This window comes from Eublepharis macularius, chromosome 15, assembly GCF_028583425.1.
Source record: "Eublepharis macularius isolate TG4126 chromosome 15, MPM_Emac_v1.0, whole genome shotgun sequence".
In the NCBI taxonomy this organism is placed as follows: Eukaryota; Metazoa; Chordata; class Lepidosauria; order Squamata; family Eublepharidae; genus Eublepharis; species Eublepharis macularius.
Genome location: NC_072804.1, coordinates 16,487,220 through 16,508,940, shown reverse-complemented (window position 1 = coordinate 16,508,940; position 21,721 = coordinate 16,487,220). Strand labels below are relative to the sequence as shown.

The following is a 21,721-nucleotide window of genomic DNA, read 5'->3' as shown; positions in this document are numbered from 1 at the left end:
GCAACCAGAAGTGCTAGTGGCAGAGGATGTGAGTGCCACAGCTGAGAAAAACCTCTGCAGTGACCAGAGATAAACACAAGGGGAACATTGTTATAGGATCCAAGCCTAGGTCTTCAAATATTATACTCAACAAAACAAACTAGGGGTGTGCATGGGGAAAACATTCGGTAAAGTTGGTTTGGTAATACCGAACTGGGAAAAAAAATCAGTAAAATTCAGCCATTGTTTCTTATGGTAAACTCAGTTTGGGCTTTTTTCCAGTGACCTGGAGGGTGTCATTTTTTGACTGAATTTCACCACATTTTCAGGAGACCTTACTATCCTCAAAAGACTCTCCAAGTTTCAGGGGGGCTGAACCCCGGAAGGCTATTTCATGCCCCCCCCAAAGTAGGTGCCCTGGCCACTCCATTTGTTCCCATGGGGGGGAGAAAGTCCAAGCTGACTCCTACTACAGAAACACATGGAACAAGGCTGCCATGGCTAGAGAGACACGCCCAAATGCAAGTTCTATACCAGACAGTCCAAGAGAATCAAACGGACACCCCTGCAAAACCTCCAGCATCCCTGAACAGGGTGACCAGCCATTCTCAGTGTTCCTAAAGATGAGAACTTTTCCAGGTTTTTTCCCAGGGGCACATATGCATAGGACAAGGATGCCACAGCCAAGGTGCACTCCCAAATGCAAGTTCATCCCAAGGGAAGTCCAACAGAACTAAACTAATGCCCCTCAAAATATCCAAGTGCCCCCCAGCAGGCTGACCGTCCACTCTCCATCTCTCATACTGGTGAAGTGCTTGGCCAACTCAGTGAAGGTGCCCTTAGAATCATAGGGTTGGAAGGAACCCTATGATTCTAGTCCAATACCCTGCACAGTGTGGGAAATTCACAACTACCCCCCACAGCCCCAGTGACTCCTGCTCCATGCCCAGAAGATGCTTGCAGGAATTGCTTCCTTCTGACCCCAAAGTGGTGATCAGCATTACCCTGGGTGTGGGCCATGAGAACTAAGCACTGATGTAACCCTTCCTGCCCTCCCTCTCATGATCTGCCTTGGTTCACACAATCAGAACTGCTGTCAGCCATCTAGCCTCTGCTTAAAAACCTCCAAAGATGGGAGAGCCCATCACCTCCCAAGGAAGCCTGTTCCACTGAGGGACCGTTGTAAGTGTCAGGAAGTTCTTCCTAATGTTTAGCTGAAACAGTGGTTCTGGTCTGACCTTCTCAGGTGATGGAAAACAATTCCGCACCATCCTCTATATGACAGCTCTTCATGTACTTGAAGATGGTTATCATATCACCTCTCAATCATCTCCTTTCCAGGCTAAACATACCGAGCTCCTTCAATCTTTCCTCATAGGACTTGGTCTCCAGACCCCTCACCATCTTCGTTGCCCTCCTCTGGACCCATCCCAGCTTGTCCATATCCTTCTGAAATTGTGGTGCCCAAAACTGAACACAATACTCTAGGTGAAGTCTAACCTGAACAAAGTAGAGCGATACCATCACTTCACGTGATCTGGACACTATGCTTCTGTTGATACAGCCCAAAATTGCATTTGCCTTTTTAGCTACCACATCACACTGCTGATTCATGTTCAGTGTATGGTCTATTAAGACCCCTAAATCCTTTTCGGACATACTACTGCCAAGACAAGTCTCCCCCATCCTATAATTATGCATTTGATTTTTCCTACCTAAATGCAGAATTTTGCATTTATCTCTGTTGAAATTAATTTTATTAGTTTTAGCCCAGTTTTCCAGCCTTGATGCGCAGGTCTCACATGGTTGCCCACACATACAATTCCTCGATGAGAGGCTGCAGCTGGGATGTTAGTCTATGACTCTCAAACCAGGCAGCAGCAGAAGTCCTCCGGGTGCAGAAGTATACCAGGTACAGTTCTTAGCAGGCACCAGCAGGAAGGAATCCACTGGACAACAGGATCCAGTAGCAGTCCACATTGAGTCCAAAACAGGCCAGGCCCAGGCCCGTCCCCAGAGAGAGAGATTCCATAGCCACAGCAGACAGAGTCTCAGATCTCTCCAGGCAGCCAGAGCACACAAAATGGAGGCTGCTCTGAGGCAAGCCTGCCTATTTAACTCCTTGTGGGGGCAGTTGAAAAAAGACCTTCTTCTAGTGTATCCCATTGGCCAGGGAAGGAGAGCTCCTGCAAGGATTGGCTACTCACTTCTCCTCCCTTCCTCCTTCCCCCTCTCTTCTGCCTCTGCCACACTTCACCTTCCCTTCTCTCTCCTCCCAACTGGTAAAAAAGGCAGGAAATTTCTTTGCTTTTCCTTAGAAAAGGAACAGCAAAGGAATAGCCCAGCTGCTATTACTGAATTAACTTGAATTAATTTGGTAAACTTGAGTTCAGGAATACCGAATCTGATTCAATGTTCCCTTTTGAGTTTGAGATGCAGAGGAGTTAGCCGTGTTAGTCTGTAGTAGCAAAATCAAAAAGAGTTCAGTAGCACCTTTAAGACTAACCAACTTTATTGTATCGAAAGCTTATGCTGCAATAAAGTTGGTTAGTCTTAAAGGTGCTACTGGACTCCTTTTGAGTTTGGTAATACTGAATTTTACTGAATGAGGTAAAATTCAGAATTTTTAAAGGAATATTGAACCCAAATTGCGCATCACTAAAATAAACTGTTCCCTAGACAGAACAAACCCAAAGAGAGAAAGTTGGAGGTTGGAGGGCAAGGGAGAGATTTATCAAGGAAGTTAAGGTCACCTAACAAGAGCCACAAGTTTTTTAATAGTCATCAGATTGCCACCTAGTCACAACGCAAGGAGGCAATCTGATGTTTTTAAGACCATCTTTTTAAAAAAATTAACCTACTTGGAAAAACGTTTCCACATGTTGCCTTGGAGCATCCTCTTTGACAACAGGATAAGTGCATTTTCCCATCATATCATATATGGCTTTCATAATATCAAGCATTTCCTGTGGAGCAAAAGAAAGAAAGAAACATGTTAATGTGGAAAGAATACCATGTTGATGTGCTGAGGTTAGATAGAGCAGAGGACTAGGACCAGGGAAATCTGCATTCAAATCTCCATTCAACCATGACACTCCCTTGATGACACTGAGCCACTCGTTCTGTCTCTCTCTCAGACTAGCAAAATAAACAACCCACTGTGAAAACAGGTTTATTAGAAACAAGGTTTAACCAAAGTGTTTTATACCAGATCTCCCATACAAGAATACAAAATAACAATTTAAAGACAAATGAAAAACTACTACAAATGTGAGAAGCAAACACAAGGTAAAAGAGGCAATTAGACCGGTGTTGGGAATGGAAGGAGAAACTCTGATGGAGGACAGAGAAAAAGCAGTCAGGCTTAATGACTTTTTTGCCTCTGTTTTCTCCCTGAAGAACTCGAGCCCATCTAGAGATGGTAGTAGACACGATAGGACACCTGGGGGGGGGGGCTAGTTGACATTGACAGAGAGGTTGTGGAGAGGCACCTGGCTACACTGAACGAATACAAATCCCCTGGGCTGGATGGTGTGCACCCAAGAGTGCTTAGAGAACTTGCAGAGCCTCTGTCCATCATCTTCAAGGCCTCCTGGAGGACTGGGGATGTGCCACAAGTTTGGAAAAGAGCGAACATTATCCCAATCTTTAAGAAAAGTAAGAAGAATGACCCGGGAAACTACAGGCCGGTCGGTCTGATTTTTGTTGCAGGGAAGATATTACAGCAGATTTAAGGGGATCGATCTGTAAGCATCTGAAGGACCGCTTAGTGATCCGGGAAAGTCAACATGGTTTTGTCCTAAACAGATCATGTCAGACCAACCTGGTTTCCTTCTTTGATCGAGTGACGAGCTTACTGGATTCTGGGAACTCTGTTGATGTAATTTACCTGGATTTCAGTAAAGTTTTTGATAAGGTTCCCCATGACATTCTAAGGGGTAAACTGGAAGACTGCAGACTAGACTATAGGACAGTTCAGTGGATAGGGAACTGGTTAGAGGACCTCACCCAAAGAGTAACGGTCAATGGCGTTTCATCAGATTGGAGGGAGGTGTTCAGTGGGGTGACACAGGGCTTGGCTTGTGACCGGTATTTTTCAATATTTTTATCAATGATCTGGATGAATGGGTAAACAAGCTACTCATTAAATTTGCTGATGATACCATATTGGGAGGAGTGGCAAACACCCAAGAAGAGAGAGTTAAAATTCAACAAGACCTGAATACTCTGGAGAAGTGAGCAGTTGTGAACAGGATGCAATTCAACATAGATAAGTGCACAGTATTACCTCTGGGCCACAAAAATGTGAAGCACAAATACAGGATGGGGGATACACTTCTGGGTAGTAGTGTATGCAAAAGAGATCTTGGGGTAAGTGGACTGTAAACTAAATATGAGCAGTCAGTGTGATGCAGTGGCAAAAAAGGCAAACTCAGTCTTGGGTTGAATCAGAAGGGCCATTGCATCGAAATCGCAGGAGGTCATAGTCCCTCTCTATACTGCCTTGGTCTGGCCGCACCTGGAGTACTGTGTGCAATTCTGGAGGATGTGGACAAAATCGAGACGGTGCAGAAGAGAGTGACGAGAATGATCAGGGGTCTGGAGACTGAGCCCTACGAGGTAAGGCTAAAGGCCTTGGGAATGTTTAGTTTGGAGAAGAGGAGATTGAGGGGGGACATGATTGCTCTCTTGAAATATTTGAAAGGCCGGCATTTGGAGGAGGGCAAGGAGCTGTTCCATTTGGCAGCAGAGGATAGGACTCAAAGCGATGGGCTTGAATTACATACAGAAAGATACCTGCTGGATATTAGGAAAAACTTTTTCACAGAGTAGTTCAAAGGTGGAATCAGCTGCCTAGGAAGGTTGTGAGCTCCCCTTCACTGGCAGTTTTCAAGAAGAGGCTGGATGAATGGTTGTCAAGGATGCTTTAGGCTCATCCTGCATTGGGCAGGGGGTTGGACTAGAAGGCCTGTATGGCCCCTTCCCGCTCTGTGATTCTGTGAACAAATTATTACAATTAAATAACTTCAACTTTCTTAATAAGATCTTTAGTGTCCTTAACAAAGGTGCCCCAAGAATCTGTGACCAAAACTGATGGACGTTATGTCCTTACATACTAATATCCCCCAGAGGAGGCGAGGGTGGCTGTGGAACAAATGCTTCTTAAATGACCTATACAGCATTCTCCTACTTGTTTTTTGATGGAGTTAGTAGACATCATTTTGGATAAAAGTTATTTTAGATTCAGAGCAACCTTCTATTATCAAATCAGTGGAGTTCCTATGGGCTATCCCTTTGCTCCATCAGTTGCCAATCTGTTTATGATGACATTGTAGGATACTTTTAAATGCCACCTGGTACGAAATCCCTTTTATGATGAAATTGTCCTTTATAAACGATATCTTGATGATGTGTTTGTAATTTTTAGAAATAAGGATAGGCTGAATGATTTTTTTACTTGGTTGAATGAACTACCTGTCACCATCAAGTTCGAGTTCCACCAGGATGAGAGATCTATTCCATTTTTGGACACTATAGTATATAAGGATATATATCATGTTAGGGGTGATGTTGTTAGAAAACCCAATGATAAAACCTCATTCCTCCATTCACCACGTATTAGATATAACCTACCTTTTGGACACTTTTTAAGAGTTAGAAGGAACTTTACATTACAGCAGGATTTTGTCAGGGAGAGTGCAATATTAGAAAAACAATTTGTACAGAGGGTAGTGTTAAATGCTTAAAAAAGAGCTCAGGTTGTGCAAAGATCAATTTTATTTGGGGAAGGAAAGCAAGGAATTAGCAAAATGACAATAGGATTTCGTGGGCTGTGCAATATACTATGTTAGCAAAACCAATTAAGAATAGCATTAATAAGTATTGGTTCTTGGTCTCTTCTATACTGGAATGTGAGAATGGTCCCCAGATTGGGTTTAGGAGAACTAGGAATATTTGAGATGTAATAACTCATTCTGATTTTAGACAGAACTTTCAATGTTTGATGAGTGTGATGGGGCATTTTAGATGTGGAGGATGTTCAGAGTGCGCACTGGCCTTAGAGATTAAGAAATTTCAACATCCTGTAACCTTAAGACCAATTAAGCTTTCTCATTTTTCTACTTGTAATACAAAATGTGTAGTTTACGCAATCTTATGTCCATGTAAAATGTGGTATATTTGCATCACCACCATACTATTAAATCATGTATATTACTGCACGTCTAGGATTAAAAATCATGTTTTGGAAGCGCCTATGGTAGAGAGAGGACATGCTCCAGGAGATGAGATTTATTGTTCTCCAGAGATTTTCCCCACACCTTTACAATGTCTCCAGTGTAACCAATAGACTTTTGCAAATGGAGGCCTCTGGGATATATAGGATGAGGACCTTTGCACATCAGAGACTGAATGTAAATTTTGAGCTCTCTTGCTTTTCATAACCGTTGGTATTATGTTTGTCTGCACTGCTGGCAAAATATTGTTGAATAAATTCCATTTTGTTTGGCTTGGGCTTTATTCAGCTCTCTGGTGAAGATAAGGTTTAACATATTGTTGCCAGAAGGAAAGATTGAAGGACTTCGTCCTATGGAAAATATCAATGGCTAATACGGTTTAGGAGTGTATAGGAATTTCAGTTGGTGAGTTTAATATTCCACTATAATTGTATAATTTTATGTGCTGCGTGTAGTTCATGATTGCAGAGGTAAACCATTTATATTTTTCAGATATTGTTGTAACTTTGAATAAGCTATTTGTCCTGAATGGAATCGTGGTTTAGATAAAGGCTTACAGTCAAAATGGAGGAATAACCCAGGGCTGCCCTTTAACAACAGAAGTTCTAAACAGTACAAGTTTAGAACTGAAGGCACTTCATGACAGAAGTTCTAACTACAGAAGTACAAGATTGAAGGCAGTAATGCTGAAGTTGGAATTTGCACATTATTTGCCTAAAATCTATATAGACCTTATTATTGTGTGTATGTAGCTATTGTTTATTGGATATAGAAGACTTTATATTTAATTGTAATAATTGGTTCATTTGTATTTAAATTGTTATTTGTTTGCTTATGTAGGAGACCTTGTATAAAACATTTTGGTTAAACCTTGTTTCTAATTAGCCTGTTTTCACAGTGGGTTATTTTGCTAGCATTGCACTGTGTATCCTGTTGGGTTTTTTTCTCTTAGACTAGCCTGTTTCAGGGGTGGAATGGAGAATCTCTGAGCGCCCTCACCCTGAGCTTGAGAAAAACAGAATAAAAATGTGATTGATAGATTTAGTGTTGGTGAATAGAAGCCCTATTATCCTAGCACTGAAAATGTTCCTGAATGCAATTGGCAACATGATTACGAGTTATCTGCTACGTGGTTAAATCAAGTGGTAGTAATCAACACTATCAGCTGCTGGCTATTTTCTGCATCCCAGGCTTTCTCTTTCACTGGACCGAGGACATTTTTAAGTAGATACTGCCAGGGGTTGCCATAAGTCAGCTATGACTTGAGGGCACTCTCCACCATCACCTCATGGATAGCACAAAGAGGGACATGTGATTCCCCAACAACTCTCCTGTGTCTTTTAGAAGCAATATTAGAATGGGTGGACTTACTCTGTTTCTGCTTTGGAACCATATTCTTAATAGTCCACCCCTCAAAATATGGGTACCATCTTGCTTTTGAATAGTTTTTAATAATTTCTTAATCCATAAGTAGTTGTGAATTCCTTCCTTGGTACCTACTGTCTCCTGCTTTATATGTCTTCTGTTTGGATTTATGATTCAATCTGATATCCAAACTAAAGCAGCCGCTTGATGTTTGGTACCACCAACCTACCTGATCTTTTTTCATCTTGTAATATTTTAAATCTTATTCCTGGTTTCTTCTTGTTCCATGCAAAGTAATTTATCAATTTCCACCACTTCTTTGAAATCTTTTCCTCTATATGGATCCATAAAGATCAATATAGAGGAACCCCTTAACACTTGATTGTAGAGTTTGTGATTTACCAGAGGTGGCCTAAATTAACATGCAGCAAGTATTTGCTCCCCTTTTTTTTCTCAGAGGGTTGCAATTAAACTCACAATAACAAATATTAAAACAACCCATATTAGAAAGCAGAAATTAAATCCAAATTAATATATTAAGTGCAAAACATTAGTGTTTTTTTTAATCTATACTTTCTTGAGAACCACAAGGCACATGATTTATTATAGTATTATTATGCTATATAATACATGGTATATAATTAATGTAAGTGGACAAAGTACTGTGATAACTATTTTCCAGAGTGCCATTGAGGCATCATGCAATTGTGCTTGACGGGATGGGGTAGGTTAGCCATGTTAAGAATCCTGAGCGAGTGTCGGGTGGAGCTGCTTATGGGTGACAAAATGTCTCTGGGGAGCAAGCCGGACACTTCCCTGGCAGGTGGGCTCAGTGACAGATTTCAAATGACAGTGAGCGAAAGGGACTACTTACCTCTTTTGTTATATAACCATCCTTATTTATGTCATATAAATTAAAAGCCCAGTTAAGCTTTTCTTGCACTGTCCCCCGGAGCAAAATTGACAATCCCATAACAAAATCCTGAAAGAAAGACAAGGGAGGGTTTAGGGGTCTTTCCCCCCAGAGGGGTGTGCTTTTTTGCAGTGACTTCAGAACAATAACATCCATTTTAAAGCTGTGGAAAAAAACAAAATGGAAAAATGAAGAACACCGATGAGCAAAACACCCTTTTGTTGTCATTGAAGGGTAATTTCACCTTCTCCATTTGGAACTGGAAGGAACAAAACACTGCTCTCACACTGTGTAATCTGCCTTGAGTCTCAGTGAGAAAGGTGGACTATAAATGACATCAAATAAATAAATAAATAAGACAGTCCAATGAACATCAGGCACTTTTAAGGCCCAGCGATTTCTAAGGGAGATAGTTACTCTTTGGTAGACATCAGTTAATGGTGGTAAACTTTGGTTGGATAATGTACATTGGTATCAAGAGACCTTTATCAAGTGCTTAACTTTGACTGGATTATAGCAAAACTTTTCTTTGTATAAACCATTGTCTTTTAATTTATCTTTGAAACCAATGGAACTACTCTAGTGTAAATGACTTTAGGCCCCTACAAGCATAAACTTTAAAAATGTCAAACTTGTTACAAGCTCAGCGTTCTGTTCATAGCTGACATTCCACTGGCTGGTTTTTCTAGTGGCTGTTAATTTGGGCGGGGAGTGGCCAGCTACAATAGTTAAATATTTTAATTAAATAAATTAATACAAATAAAGAGAATCAGCGACAGTTGCTCATTATTAGTATATTCCTGAAGATTATATTGAATATTAACAAGAGGTAAATTACTTCAAAAGTACTAAGTAAAGAGAATATTATTTTGATGATTTTATCAATCCCTCTTCCTCAGATCTTGACACCCAATCAATGTTCTTCATTGAATTACAATCAGATTTGGAAAGGGTAATTTTAACTTAATGAGAATATAGAAGGAAGCGTGAAAAGGAGGAAGAAGTGGGGATTGTTCTTTAACTGGTTTCAGTTTCTTGCTTTCACTTTCCTCCATCTTCTAATTAATGCTTACATCCCATAATATTGTTCCAAAGCTGAAACAAAGTCAAGGGTTTGGTACCCTCTTAATGACTAGTTGTGTAATCAAGCCTTTGGGCACAATTTTTATTGAACATGATTGCTCCAGGAGAAGAAGAAGAAGACAAAGAAGAAAGAAACACCAGCCTTCAAATGAAAATGTTTTGATAATGTACTGCCAAGGGACCCTTTAAGACTGAGCTTGAAAGCCAACAAGCCTTTGATATCACTTAGAATGTAATTCTGAGTAAACCTTCTTGGAGGCAGAGAGTGCCCTCAAGTTCTAGCTGACTTATGGTGACCCCTGGCGGGGTTTTCATGGCAAGAGACTAACAGAGTTGGTTTTCCATCATCTGCCTCCACAATCCTGGTCTTCACTGGAGACCTCCCATCCAATTACTAACCAAGGCCGACCCTGCTTATTTTCTGAGATCTGACAAGATCAGGCTCACCTGGGCTATCCAGGTCAGGGCAAACATTCTTAACGTTGCAATATAAATCTACTATGGGTAAATAAGTAATCCCTATAGCCCCAGGCTAGCTTGATCTCATCAGATCTGAGAATCTAAGCAAGGTCAATCCTGGTTACTACTCAGACCAAGAAATTCCAGGGTTGCTACAGTAAGGTAGGCAATGGTAAACCACCTCAGAACATTTCTTGCTTTGAAAACCCTAGAGTTGCCGTAAGTCACCTGTGACTTGACAGCAATATCGATCTACCGATCTATCAATATACATAAAGATATAGACACACTTAATTTATTGTCTGCCTTTCTCACTGAAACTCAAGGCCAATTGCACCGTTTGAGTCAGTACATGCTGTCTAGGCCAGGTGAGCCTCCCCGGGGCCACCAGGAGATTTTCATCAGATGATCAAAGCACCCTCCGGCAAACATATGGGGAGAGGCGGTCCCACAGATATGCTGGTCCCAGTCCTCTAAGGGCTTTATAGGTTAGAACTAAAACGTTCAATGTTGATAACATTCAGGACTATTCTTTACAAAGCAGATCGACCGAGCTGTCAAATAAGAATTTGACATTCTCCTCCCGCTTCCATATTCCTTTCCCCACAACTTATGAGTTTTATTTCTGTGGGAATTATAACTAGAGATCTTAAATGAAAGCTGGATCCTGTCTCATTCTAATTTTATATAATAGTTACACTTGAATGGCAAGAAAACTGTATTAGAGGACCCCAACAGATGCCATCCAGTCTAGCAAACACAGTAATTAGGAGAACATTCCAATTAAGTGAATACATAAAAGCATCAGAGCCAACTTTTGTGTTTTGCAAATTTTCTTTAAACGAGTACTGATGTTCAAATAGCTTGTTCCAATTAAGAAAATAAATATCTGATGAATATTGTACTAACAAAGGTGCCGTATTTCCAGCAGCAAACCTTTGCAATCAACAAGGGGGGAAAACAATATTTGTTGTTCTGGCAGCAAATCCTCTTTTCTCTTCATCCCTCCCTCACAGATCTCAGATACTTTATCATGGGAAAGATCTGTGATAGGCTAATCCTTATTTACACATAACTCATATATGTGACCTTGAGTGAGATGGTAGGTTCACTTTCCTCTGCATTTTTGAACTTACCTGTGAGCAATAAACTCTATTAATTTAGTAGCATGAAAAAAGATTTTTCCCAGGTAAGAGGAAGGTGATCAGAAAATCACCGAAATTGGGCAACATTATGTTTTGTATCTTACAGCAAACAGTAGTTAGTTACAGAACTCAGTTAAAAGATCTCAGCAGCTCTTTTGCAGAAATTAAACACGCCCTTTGGAAGCATCTGCGAGTTCCCTTAATTTCCTGTCAGTCTGTATACTGGCACTGTCTCTTCCTGATAGTAGGGGAGGCAAGGATATGCGATGACGTCAAGTCAGCCTCACTGATTGCAGTGGGAGCTTATAGTCCTTCCAGGCTGGCAGCAGAGGTTGCCTCGGTTGGTCCCCCACTGAGAGTGGAAACACATGAGACGAACTGCGTGTGAAGAGCACGGGTTGGGTCGCGCAGACTTCTGTGGGAGCAGTAGTTCTACCTCCCCCCACCCCCTCCAAGCTTCTGGAGAAAAACTGAGCTGAGTGGATTTCCTTACAAAAAACAGCTGCTCGACTGGAGAGATTCTCTCTTTCAAAAATCCACTGGCTTTGGTTTTCCTTCAGGAGCTCAGAGATGGGGTGGGGAGGGGGGAATCCGTGCTGTGATTCCTTGCTGAGAGAAGAAGAATGGGAAGGACTGGGTTTTGTTCTCGCTTACAAAACACCTCAGCCTTTTTCCTGTCACTTGTTATGTCATTCCCCACCCCCCACCCCCATCCCAAGCTCCCAGAGGATTTTTGAAAGAGAGAAAGAGAAAGTGTGTGTGAGAGAAAGTCCCTCCAATTACGATTCTCCCTGGTTGAAAATAACATTGAGAGGCTGGTTGTTTTTTTTTAAGACTACATTTCCCAGGGATCCTTGCAGGATCCAACATGTGCCTGTGCGTCTTGTGTAGTTCCATGCTGAGACTCACATCCTGGCTGCAGGATCATTCCCCATGGGAGACACTGTGTCAACCATACATTCCCCAATTGACCTGACAGCAGTGGATGACGCAGAACACAAGAAAATTGTGTTGTGCTGCCTTCTTGTTGAATCCTTCTCCATAGGAACAAGGCAACACTGCAGGGGCTCCTGAGACCATTTATTATTCCCTGAAGTTAAGAGCGCTAGGAGGAGCTCCTTTTAGATCTGCCAACAGTGTTAAGGGGCAAGCAGCGCACTGACACTCTGCTCCCTCCATTAAATCACAATCAAAGAGCAGCTGGAGAAAGGAGCTGCATTTGAGGGGGAGGTGACCACAACAGGGTTGGAAGATGGAAGCTGTGATGGAGGAACCCGCAGATATGCTGGACCCAGGTACAAATTTTCAGCAGCCCAGATGGTTTAGAGTTTATAGAACTGTCACAAAAGGGGAATCCAAGCATTGCAAACCCCAACCAGATTTTAAAGGAATTCTATAATCACATTAAAGTCATTGGGAAAAAATTAAATTTCATTTCTTGGAATGGGACATGAACTTCTGAAATTCTTAAGCAATGTTTAAGCAAACAGTAGGCTTCAAGAAGGTGGAAAATGTTTCCTGGAGTATCTTTGCTTTCATTTCCAGAAGTAAAGACACAGTGGCCAGGATTCAAAGACCCATAAGGGGAGTTTTATGACTCTCAAGGGTCTGTTTCTGGAAACACAAGATCTGCTTCCCCTGCGCCCCAGATGACAAACCAATTCTGAAATTCAGAGGACTTTCAAAAGCAATTTGTGATATGGCATGAAGGAAATCAAGCATTCAACGACATATGGCACAAATCCCATGTGTCCTCCCCCCCACCCAGGTAACTTTCTGGGTTCTGACTATTGTAGCATGGGCTGGTTACGGGCGGTTAATAGCAGGGCCCCTGGGACGAGGGTTTGGGGTTCAGGTGACACGCCACTAGACAGCCATGCTGGGAATTCAATGTAGGGGGCTGCCGTAAGACGAGGTGCCGCTTTGACCATGTATGTGAGGACTGCCATGGCCGCCATCCACGGTGAGATTGCCCCAGGGGCACCGGAGCACAGCGGCCCTTTCAAGGGGGGGCAGCGGGGAACGGAACCAAAGGAGATGATGGGAGCCGGGCAGCAGCAGCAGGCAGCCATGGCGGCGCCGCAGGTCCCGGGAAGAAGTGAGGCAGACGGCCTAGGGGGCTGGCGTTCTCTTGCCCGGATGCCGGTCTTCCCAGCCACGCTGCGGCCCTGGCTGCTGTGCTACACCAACCGGGTGTACGCCGCTATGCTCTGGGAGGGGTTCATGGAAGGTTTCAAGATACCTTATGTGGGTCCATGGGTCGCCACAGATGCTCCCAACTTGAAGTCAGCTCGGGACATCCTGGGCGTGGTGGCGATTAAGATCCAAAAGGAGGTGAAGGCGGGGCAAGTGGCTGGCCCATTCGATGTGCCTCCCATTACTAACCTGAGGGTCTCCCCACCTTAAATTAAAATATTTATATCCCACCTTATCTCCTCAGGCTCAAAGGCAGCTAACAATGCAACACCAAATTACAAAGAGACAGAACACCCCAGTGCAATTGACAAGATTTTGTGAGGAAATGCATAGATTAAAAAGACTTTTTGTTAAAAAGTGCGCATAATTTAAGAAGCACACGTAATTTAAAAATACTTTTTTAAAAAAACTACAACATTTAAATAGAAACTCTCTACTTCAGAGAGAGGCCAAAGTAATTTTTCTATGGAATAACAAAATTCTGAAATAAAGCTGAATTTTGATCCTGTTCCTCTTAGTACTGGTGGTAGAGAGTGCCCTCAAGTCAGAGCTGACTTATGGTGACCCCTAGTGGGGTTTTCATGGCAAGAGACTACCAGAGGTGGTTTGCCATTGCCTATCTCTACAACCCTGGTATTCATTGGAGTTCTCCAATCCAATTACTAACCAAGGCCCACCCCGCTTAGCTTCTGAGATCTGACGAGATCAGACTCACCTAGGCTATCCTACTACTTTGAAAGCATTGCATTCCACTGCCAGATGTTTTTGGATCTGCGGGCTGAATCCTAACAGCTGCAATAAGAGCTGCATTTTCATTCTTGCCTCCAGGGCACAGTGTTCCAAACACTTCTGCCCTTATTCCAGCCACCACCACCCCAACACACCAAGTGGTTTGTTAAAGGTTTGAATGTGTTCTGTGTACTTAGACCCTTGATATCATGGAGGAAATAATACAGGTCCATGTCACAGAATTCCTCCTTGGAGAAAGGAAAGTATCAAAATCTGATAAATAAATTGATTGATAGATCAGTTGGTTTTTGAGAATGTGCTATAGTGGTTCAGTGAAAATGAACCACTTTTAAGTCCCATTACTTTAAATAGGAGAGTTCCAAGCACGAGTTCAATGAAAAGGATTTTAAACATCTGGCTGAACTGGAACCTAATAACTGTAACAGCAATTATTGCTCCTATATTGGCCTGTATTAAGCACTTACTGACTGTCTAAATCATAATCTTGGACCAATAATGACTAGAAAGTAAAACCTGACCTTACCTCAAAACTCACACATCCGTTGTGATCCGTGTCAAATGCATTGAACAGAAAATGTGCGTATGTTGTGGAATCTGTAAAACAAGGATAAGAATTATTAAATATATCCCACAGAAGAAAATAAGAACACATCTCTACTTGTTATCCCCCTCTTCTTGTAATAAGAATCTTTGCTTTGCATCTCTCCCCTCCCCGCTACCCTTTACACAGTCCAGAAGGTTTCTCTCTCTCTGCTGTTTTCATTACTTGGTAACTGCTAGTCCTGCACAGGTTTCACTAGGAGGATGTATTAATCAATTAACCATAAGCATTCCTTTTAATAAGTTACAAACCTGAGCCTATGTATAGTTACAGGGAAGGAAAAGTGTGAACGAGTATGTAAAAACACTGTAAAAACAGAAGGTTTCTCAATTTCTTTGATATGAAGATAAATAACCATGGATGCAGTTCTGTGCATGCTGACTCGGGGTTAGCTCCTCTTGACCTTAGTAGACAGTGTTGTATGAGGAATAAATACTGCTGATGAGGCACTGTTCCTGATCCATAGATACAGTGGATGAGCATGAAATATTAAACTAATTTTATTATTTCTTGTTCCTCTCATTAATTATTCTCTTCTGTTTTGCAAAAAAGTAGCTATAAACATTTGCTGAATTGACCAAGTTACCTAAACAACTATTCTCCTTTGTTATTTCATGTAGTATAATCTCACATTAGTTAGAGTTGAGGTCTTTTATTTATTTACCAGCAACCAAGCCTGTTTTAAACAATGGGCTCACTAGCAACCAAGCCCATTGTAAACAAAGGGCTCTAGAAAATAGCCTCTGGAGGGCTGAGCCACTGTGCTAGACCTTCCTGCCGAACTGCCACACAAGGCCTTCCGACTATTGTGGCTCCCTCAGAGTCTCTGGAGAGCCTTGCTGCCACACCAGGCCTTCTCACCACCTCCAGAGGCCCTAAGGAGGCCAGAAGGCAAGCTGTGTTGCCAATGACTCACTTCTTATACCCACAGAGTGCTTCTGTGTGGGGATAAAAAGTGAGTCATTGGCAACACAGCTTGCTTTTATATATTAGAGATGTGTTGAAACATCACTGTCATGCCTCAGGTGGGGTGGGCCACCTTATACTGCCACCACTCTGGGATTTAGGGTCCCTTGGGAAGGTCCAGAGTACGCCCCCCCAACCCTTCTGATCTCCACAGCTTGGCCAGTAAAGACGCATGAGGACCCAGCAGAGTAACAACAAACAAAAGAGTTTATTTACAAGGAGGTCAGTTAATATCAAACAAGCAAACAAGGCGCATTAGCAACAACAGATGGGTGAAAGCAAAATAAACCAAAGGCCCCAGCGTGATTGAACTCCCGGTCCCTCTGTCTGCCAGGCCTGCCTTCTCACCCTACCTTGATGAGGGCCTCTCCCCCTAGAGAAACCTCCTCTGGCCTGCTCCCTGGGAGGAAGAACCCAGGCGTTTTTCCTCCCAGACATATACAGCACCAGCCCCCTGTGTTCTGATTGGCCCAAAAGGGTGCCAAATGACCCAAGGGCTCCTGGGAATTGTAGGCAGGCCTACTCCCACTACTAACAGGCTTCTGAGGCCTTCCTAGGCCTTCCTGGCACAGCCAGATCATGACCATTGCCACTCCACTTTTCTGTCTTTAAGATACCCAATACAGCTAACATTATTAACAACCAAATTTTAAAAACTCATAAGTTATCAGAATAAAAAGACACAAAGCATAGAGAAATGACTTAAGTGGATGGGGTACCAGAAGGCTTTCTGTGGCGTTGTGGCTCAAACACACGGACACCGAGATGCTGGAATCTGAAATCCATCACTTTCTGCCTGTCCTGTCTCTGGTGGACAGGACCTAGCAGCAAAACAAACAAATGGTGACTCGCAGTGAAATCCTAAGCAAGTCTACTGAGAATCCTAGTCAAGTCTTCTCAATTGGACTTCCTCTCACAAAAGTGTTGTTAGAATGACATTACCTATATGGTGGTTGGTGAAAAATATTACCTCACAATTTTTATGGGTATGAAAAATACCCAAGGATGCACACAGCAATCTTTCCTCACAAAAATATTTCATTCATTTCCATGAAAGTTTCCCTTTCCATATTGGCAACTGAATGCACAGCACACACAAATCAAAGCCTGTCGCTGGAATAAATGGAATAAATCCATGCAAGAGGTCTATGCATGCATCAATTTATTTATCATTGATTCACATAGCAATGGTCATTTTGTCAGTAAAAGTCCTAAAGTTTACAGAGATTGCACCAAATCCTCTTCCTTAGGAATTATGTATAAATGCATAGCGTTTGAAATGCACTTTATAAAAGGAAGTTTCAGTGAGGTCCAAAAGTTCACTTGTGCAGACATGACAGTTTAAATGCAAAGGCAAAAGCAATGGAGTAAACAAAGGGATACATTCTTCTTGCCTGCATACTAGTCACATACAGCCATTTTATTTTTGACAACTTCAGTCCATGAACAGACTAGAGATACTGGTCTCCCATCTTGGATAATCATGTGAGATTCAGAGACAGCAAGGGAGATATCAACATCCATGTTTTCTCTATATGGCGCCCCAAATAGAGGACCTCAAGTTTATTATAGTTTTATACTCATTTGAGCCTATTTCTCAATGAGTTTTATACTCGTTGAGAATATTTGTCTAGCTGGCTACAGCAAGTTCATTTACTGTATATTGCTATTTCCTTGTAGGGGTGTGCGCCAAATAAGGGGAGGGGAATCCAGATCTGGGTTTCAGAGATACCCCAAAAATCCAGGATTCCTGAAATCCAGGAAAGATTCTCTAACCCATTTAAGACAATTCACAGAATCCCAGATTTATTCAGCCATTATTCCCAATGGGGAAAACTATGTGGACTATCCAGGGGTCTGAGGGGCATTTTTCAAGAAAACTCCACCGAATTTGCAGGAAACCTCCTCTGAGTCCTGACTGTCCTCTAAAGACTACCCAAGTCTCACCAAGATTGGATCCCAGGTCCAATTCTATGCAACTCTGAATAAGGTGCTACCAGTCACTCTCCATTGTTTCCTACAGGAGAAACATTTCCAAGCAGGCTCTTGGGCAGAAACACACAGGGCAAGGCAAGGCTGCCAGTGGCCAAAGACACACTCCAGAATGCAAGAGGAAGTCCAACAGGAGCAAACTGAAGCAAGAGAATGGATAGAATCCCCCCAGAACCAAAGCAAATCAAGGGGATCAACATTAAACCACAGAATCATATCAAAACAGAGACTTCCACGCAAACCAAACTGAAGAAAGGGACACTTGCAACTTAACCCAACTGAACCAGTGTCACTCGTAGAAGCCAGGAAGACAAGGAGAGCTCCTGCATGGATTGGCCACTCACTCCCCCTCCTTGCCTCACTCCCCCTTGTTGCCAAGTAGGCCCCCTCCCCTGCTTTAAGGCCTGCCATGAACTGTGTTAAAGTTTCCTGCATTACTGTCTCACTGCTGCACCAAGACTGCTTTGCACGTGTGTGTTCTGATACACGTGTCAGTTTCCTGCCTGCGTGTCAATTACCCTGCTGCTGTAATAGACTGTGTAGTTTACTGACTCCATGTTTGGGTAACTGCACAAAGGACTCTCTTTCTGGGCAGCCCTGCCCTGACCTGTATCTGGACTTCCTAGTGTGTGTTTGGACTGTGTTACAAGTATGCCCCGTGCCTGCATTGCCATCTGCCACGGACCGTGCCTGTTCCCTGCCTTGGACTGCGTTTTAAAGTGTTGTTCCCCCTGCCTCCATGGAAGCCTGCCTCATATGGGCCCAAGCCGCTGCTAGCAGCCGGGCGCCTGCCGGGGAAACCTCCAGCGAGCCTGGCTAGGCGCTCCCTGGTCAGTTCCCGCCTGGAGCCTCCCGCGGGCCGGTCCCCGAGCTTGCCCTCGCTACCGGGCAGCCTGCTATCCAGCCCCAGCTATGCCCAGCCGGCATCCATGTTCTTAGGCAGCCAGAAGACCCTGGGGAAAAGACTGCTTTGGGAAGCCATTTCGGCGAAGCGGGCACACCACGTCCGCAGCGAGAGCCCCTCGCCCCGCTCTGCATATCTTAGGAGCCGCCCCGGAGAAGAACTAAGTGCCGACCATCCCAAGCACTTAGAGAATGCATCTCAAAGAAACCTCCGCATTCCAGAGCTGATGACATCAGGACAAGCCCTGTCCGCTGGAACATCCTTTCAGCCCACTTGAATTTCCCCCTCCCTCTTTTGTCCCCTCTTCCTGAGGTGTCACTTATCACAATCTGATTACCAAAGTGGCCCATCTAAGCCATTCAGTAGCCCATTAGACCCTTTGTCTTAATCCGTGAGAACCACCAAGTACAGCACCAGCCCCAGGGTACGTTTTGGGGTATTTAAGCCGGCCTCTCAGACCGCATGGTGCGCGTGCCATCCTATCCAGACTTCCTTGCTGTCCGTCTGTGGTTCCAGTGCTGGCATTGGACCACTACCCTCGCTGCTGTGTCTCTGCTTCGCTCCAGGATAAGTGAGTATTCCCCCTATCATCGTTGGGAACCAGCTAATGCGAACGTCTCTGTATTTCCTACTCTGTATTTTCCTAGGTCTTGTGTGTTCCTTGTATGATTGTGCAAGTTAGGCTTACGCCACACTAAATACACGTGTTTGGAACTTATTTGTTGTCTGCCTCTTTTTCACTAGAGTGTCTGGGATCGGGACCTCCGTATACATAGGTTATGATCCGCGCTTAATATTAAGTTACAGACTGCTGCAGCTAATTCCCCATTATAATAAAAGAGCAGTTCTGGTAACACCCTCCCTCATCACTGTGCCTCACTCCCCCCTCTATACTCCTCCTCCTAGGAAAAAAAGTAAAAGCCCAGGAAGGAGTCAGCCAGATGATGAAGTCACATTTCCAGGATTTATCTGGATTTACCTGGATTTATTCCAGGGTCTAGATCCAGTTTCCCGGATCAGATCTGGGATTCACTGGTTTAATTTGGGAAAGTCGGATTTAGCCAGATCGGCAAAAATGTGGCTTTTCCCCCCTGAATCCCAGATCCGGATTGGACATCCCTATTTCATTATACTTGATGCTAGTGGTGGTGGTGTGTATTGGATTAGAAATGCATTCAAAGGCCTTCCTTCTCTGATGCTATTTTTGAACAAAGGATCAACATTTTAAACTGTACTCAGTAAATATCAATAGGGAAGATGACCAGCATTACCAGGTCTGATTTTTTTAAATGTGCAAATTTCAGATGATTCTTATGATTTTTGTCCTCTTTGCACTATAAAATATCCTAGGCAGTGAAGACAACTGCAACCAAACATAAAATGAAAGGTGATGCCCTTAAGCTTTTAATTTGATCCACTTAATGTGATTTCTCTCCCACTGAGTGTGCAATATAAATCAGCACAGAGAGAGTTTGGTTTCCTAATGAAATATGTCTTGTCTTCAGCACTTGGCAATTGTAACTCTTAGGATGCATTAACATTCTGACAGGTGTGACACACACACATTGAACAGACTGTCTTGGAGACTCAGACCAGATAACCAAAAGGATCCAGCAGCTCAGTCAGTTCTCATTAGCATTGTCACAGCTGCCACATATTTAAGCAGGCCAGGCCAATGGATGTAATGCAAAGAGCCTAAGAGGTTAAGGACAGAACTACGGTGTTACAAGAAATATGGGACAGCTGCCAGTGACTTCTCCCCCTCCACATTATGTCCTAGAACAGGAAGGGATCTTACCGTCAGCTAGCCCAATTGTCTGCTCAGTGCAAGAAACCCAGAGCATTCCCAAGAGATGGCTGTCCAACTTCTACTTGACCCCCCACCCCGAGGGGAAAGGCCAGCACATCCGGTGTTCACCAATGGCTGAAGCACTTAGGAAATGTTTCCTAATGTTCAACCAAAACCTACTGTCCTCTAACTTAAGCCAATTAGATCTAGTCTTGCTCTCCTTTCAGTCTTCTGTCCTCCTGGCTAAAACTTCCATTTATTTGATTTTTCTTCACAGGACTGGCATTCCTGAGTGTCTCTGTTACCCTTCTCTGAACCCCTTCCAGTCTGTCTACATCTTTCGTGTAGTGGAGGGCCTAGAAATAGACACAGGAGAGGAGAACTATTATTGTTTGTGGCTTGGATACTAACAAAGCTACCCTCCACATCTTCTTGGTCAAGATTTGGGGGTGGCTTCTAACTGAGGTAGCTTTGAGACAAATTCATAGAGAATGATATATTGTCGAAGGCTTTCACGGCCGGAGAACGATGGTTGTTGTGGATTTTCCGGGCTGTATTGCCGTGGTCTTGGCATTGTAGTTCCTGACGTTTCGCCAGCAGCTGTGGCTGGCATCTTCAGAGGTGTAGCACCAAAAGACGGAGATCTCTCAGTGTCAAACTGTCTTTCGGTGCTACACCTCTGAAGATACCAGTCACAGCTGCTGGCGAAACGTCAGGAACTACAATGCCAAGACCACGGCAATACAGCCCGGAAAATCCACAACAACCATCATAGAGAATGAGTTTATGAATGCTGCAATTATTTTATATACTAATAGCCAAGTGGCCCTGAGGTATGAACGGACAAGACAGATCTTCCGATACACCTGAAAAATGCCCCAGTTTTGCAAAAATTCTGAAATCTAAAAAACATCAACCCCAAAATAATAAAAGGAGTGCCTGTAGCTTTAACCAGATGCCCTAAGTGGCTGTTGCTAGGCAACCATTAGCCGGTATTCCAAGCTTGGTTTCTGTCAGGAAAAGATGAGGGCGGGAACAACTCCCCTTTCCAGGGCTGGCCTTCGAGGGAGGACTTATGGGGGCCAGGCCCAGCAGCAACCACTAGGCAACTCTATACCAGATTAGTGGTATTCTTCAGCATCCCCCCACCCCACCCAAAGCCAGTGTACTGTAGAGGTTTCAGTTTGCGTTTCAGAATAGGATGTGGAAGACCCATATTCGAATCACTACTATGCTGTAGGAGCTCACTGGGCGACTTTGATCCAGTCACACACACACAGCCTAATCTACCTCTCAGGGTTGTTGTGAGGATAATATAGAGCCAAGGATAATTGTGTAAATTG

General features: G+C 43.3%; 1 protein-coding gene across 3 annotated transcripts in view; it reads right to left on the bottom strand.

Annotated features, from left to right (window-relative positions):
* The window catches only part of KCNIP4 (potassium voltage-gated channel interacting protein 4), a 408,354-nt gene that overhangs the window by 4,096 nt on the left and 382,537 nt on the right, over positions 1 to 21,721 (bottom strand). For all 3 annotated transcript variants that reach the window (XM_054999384.1, XM_054999383.1, XM_054999381.1), the window contains exons 4-6: positions 14,650 to 14,720; positions 8,455 to 8,562; positions 2,841 to 2,945 (exon numbers count right to left, since the gene is read on the bottom strand). In XM_054999384.1, coding sequence (XP_054855359.1) covers positions 2,841 to 2,945; positions 8,455 to 8,562; positions 14,650 to 14,720 — 284 coding nt within the window. The remainder of the gene's footprint in view (positions 1 to 2,840; positions 2,946 to 8,454; positions 8,563 to 14,649; positions 14,721 to 21,721) is intronic.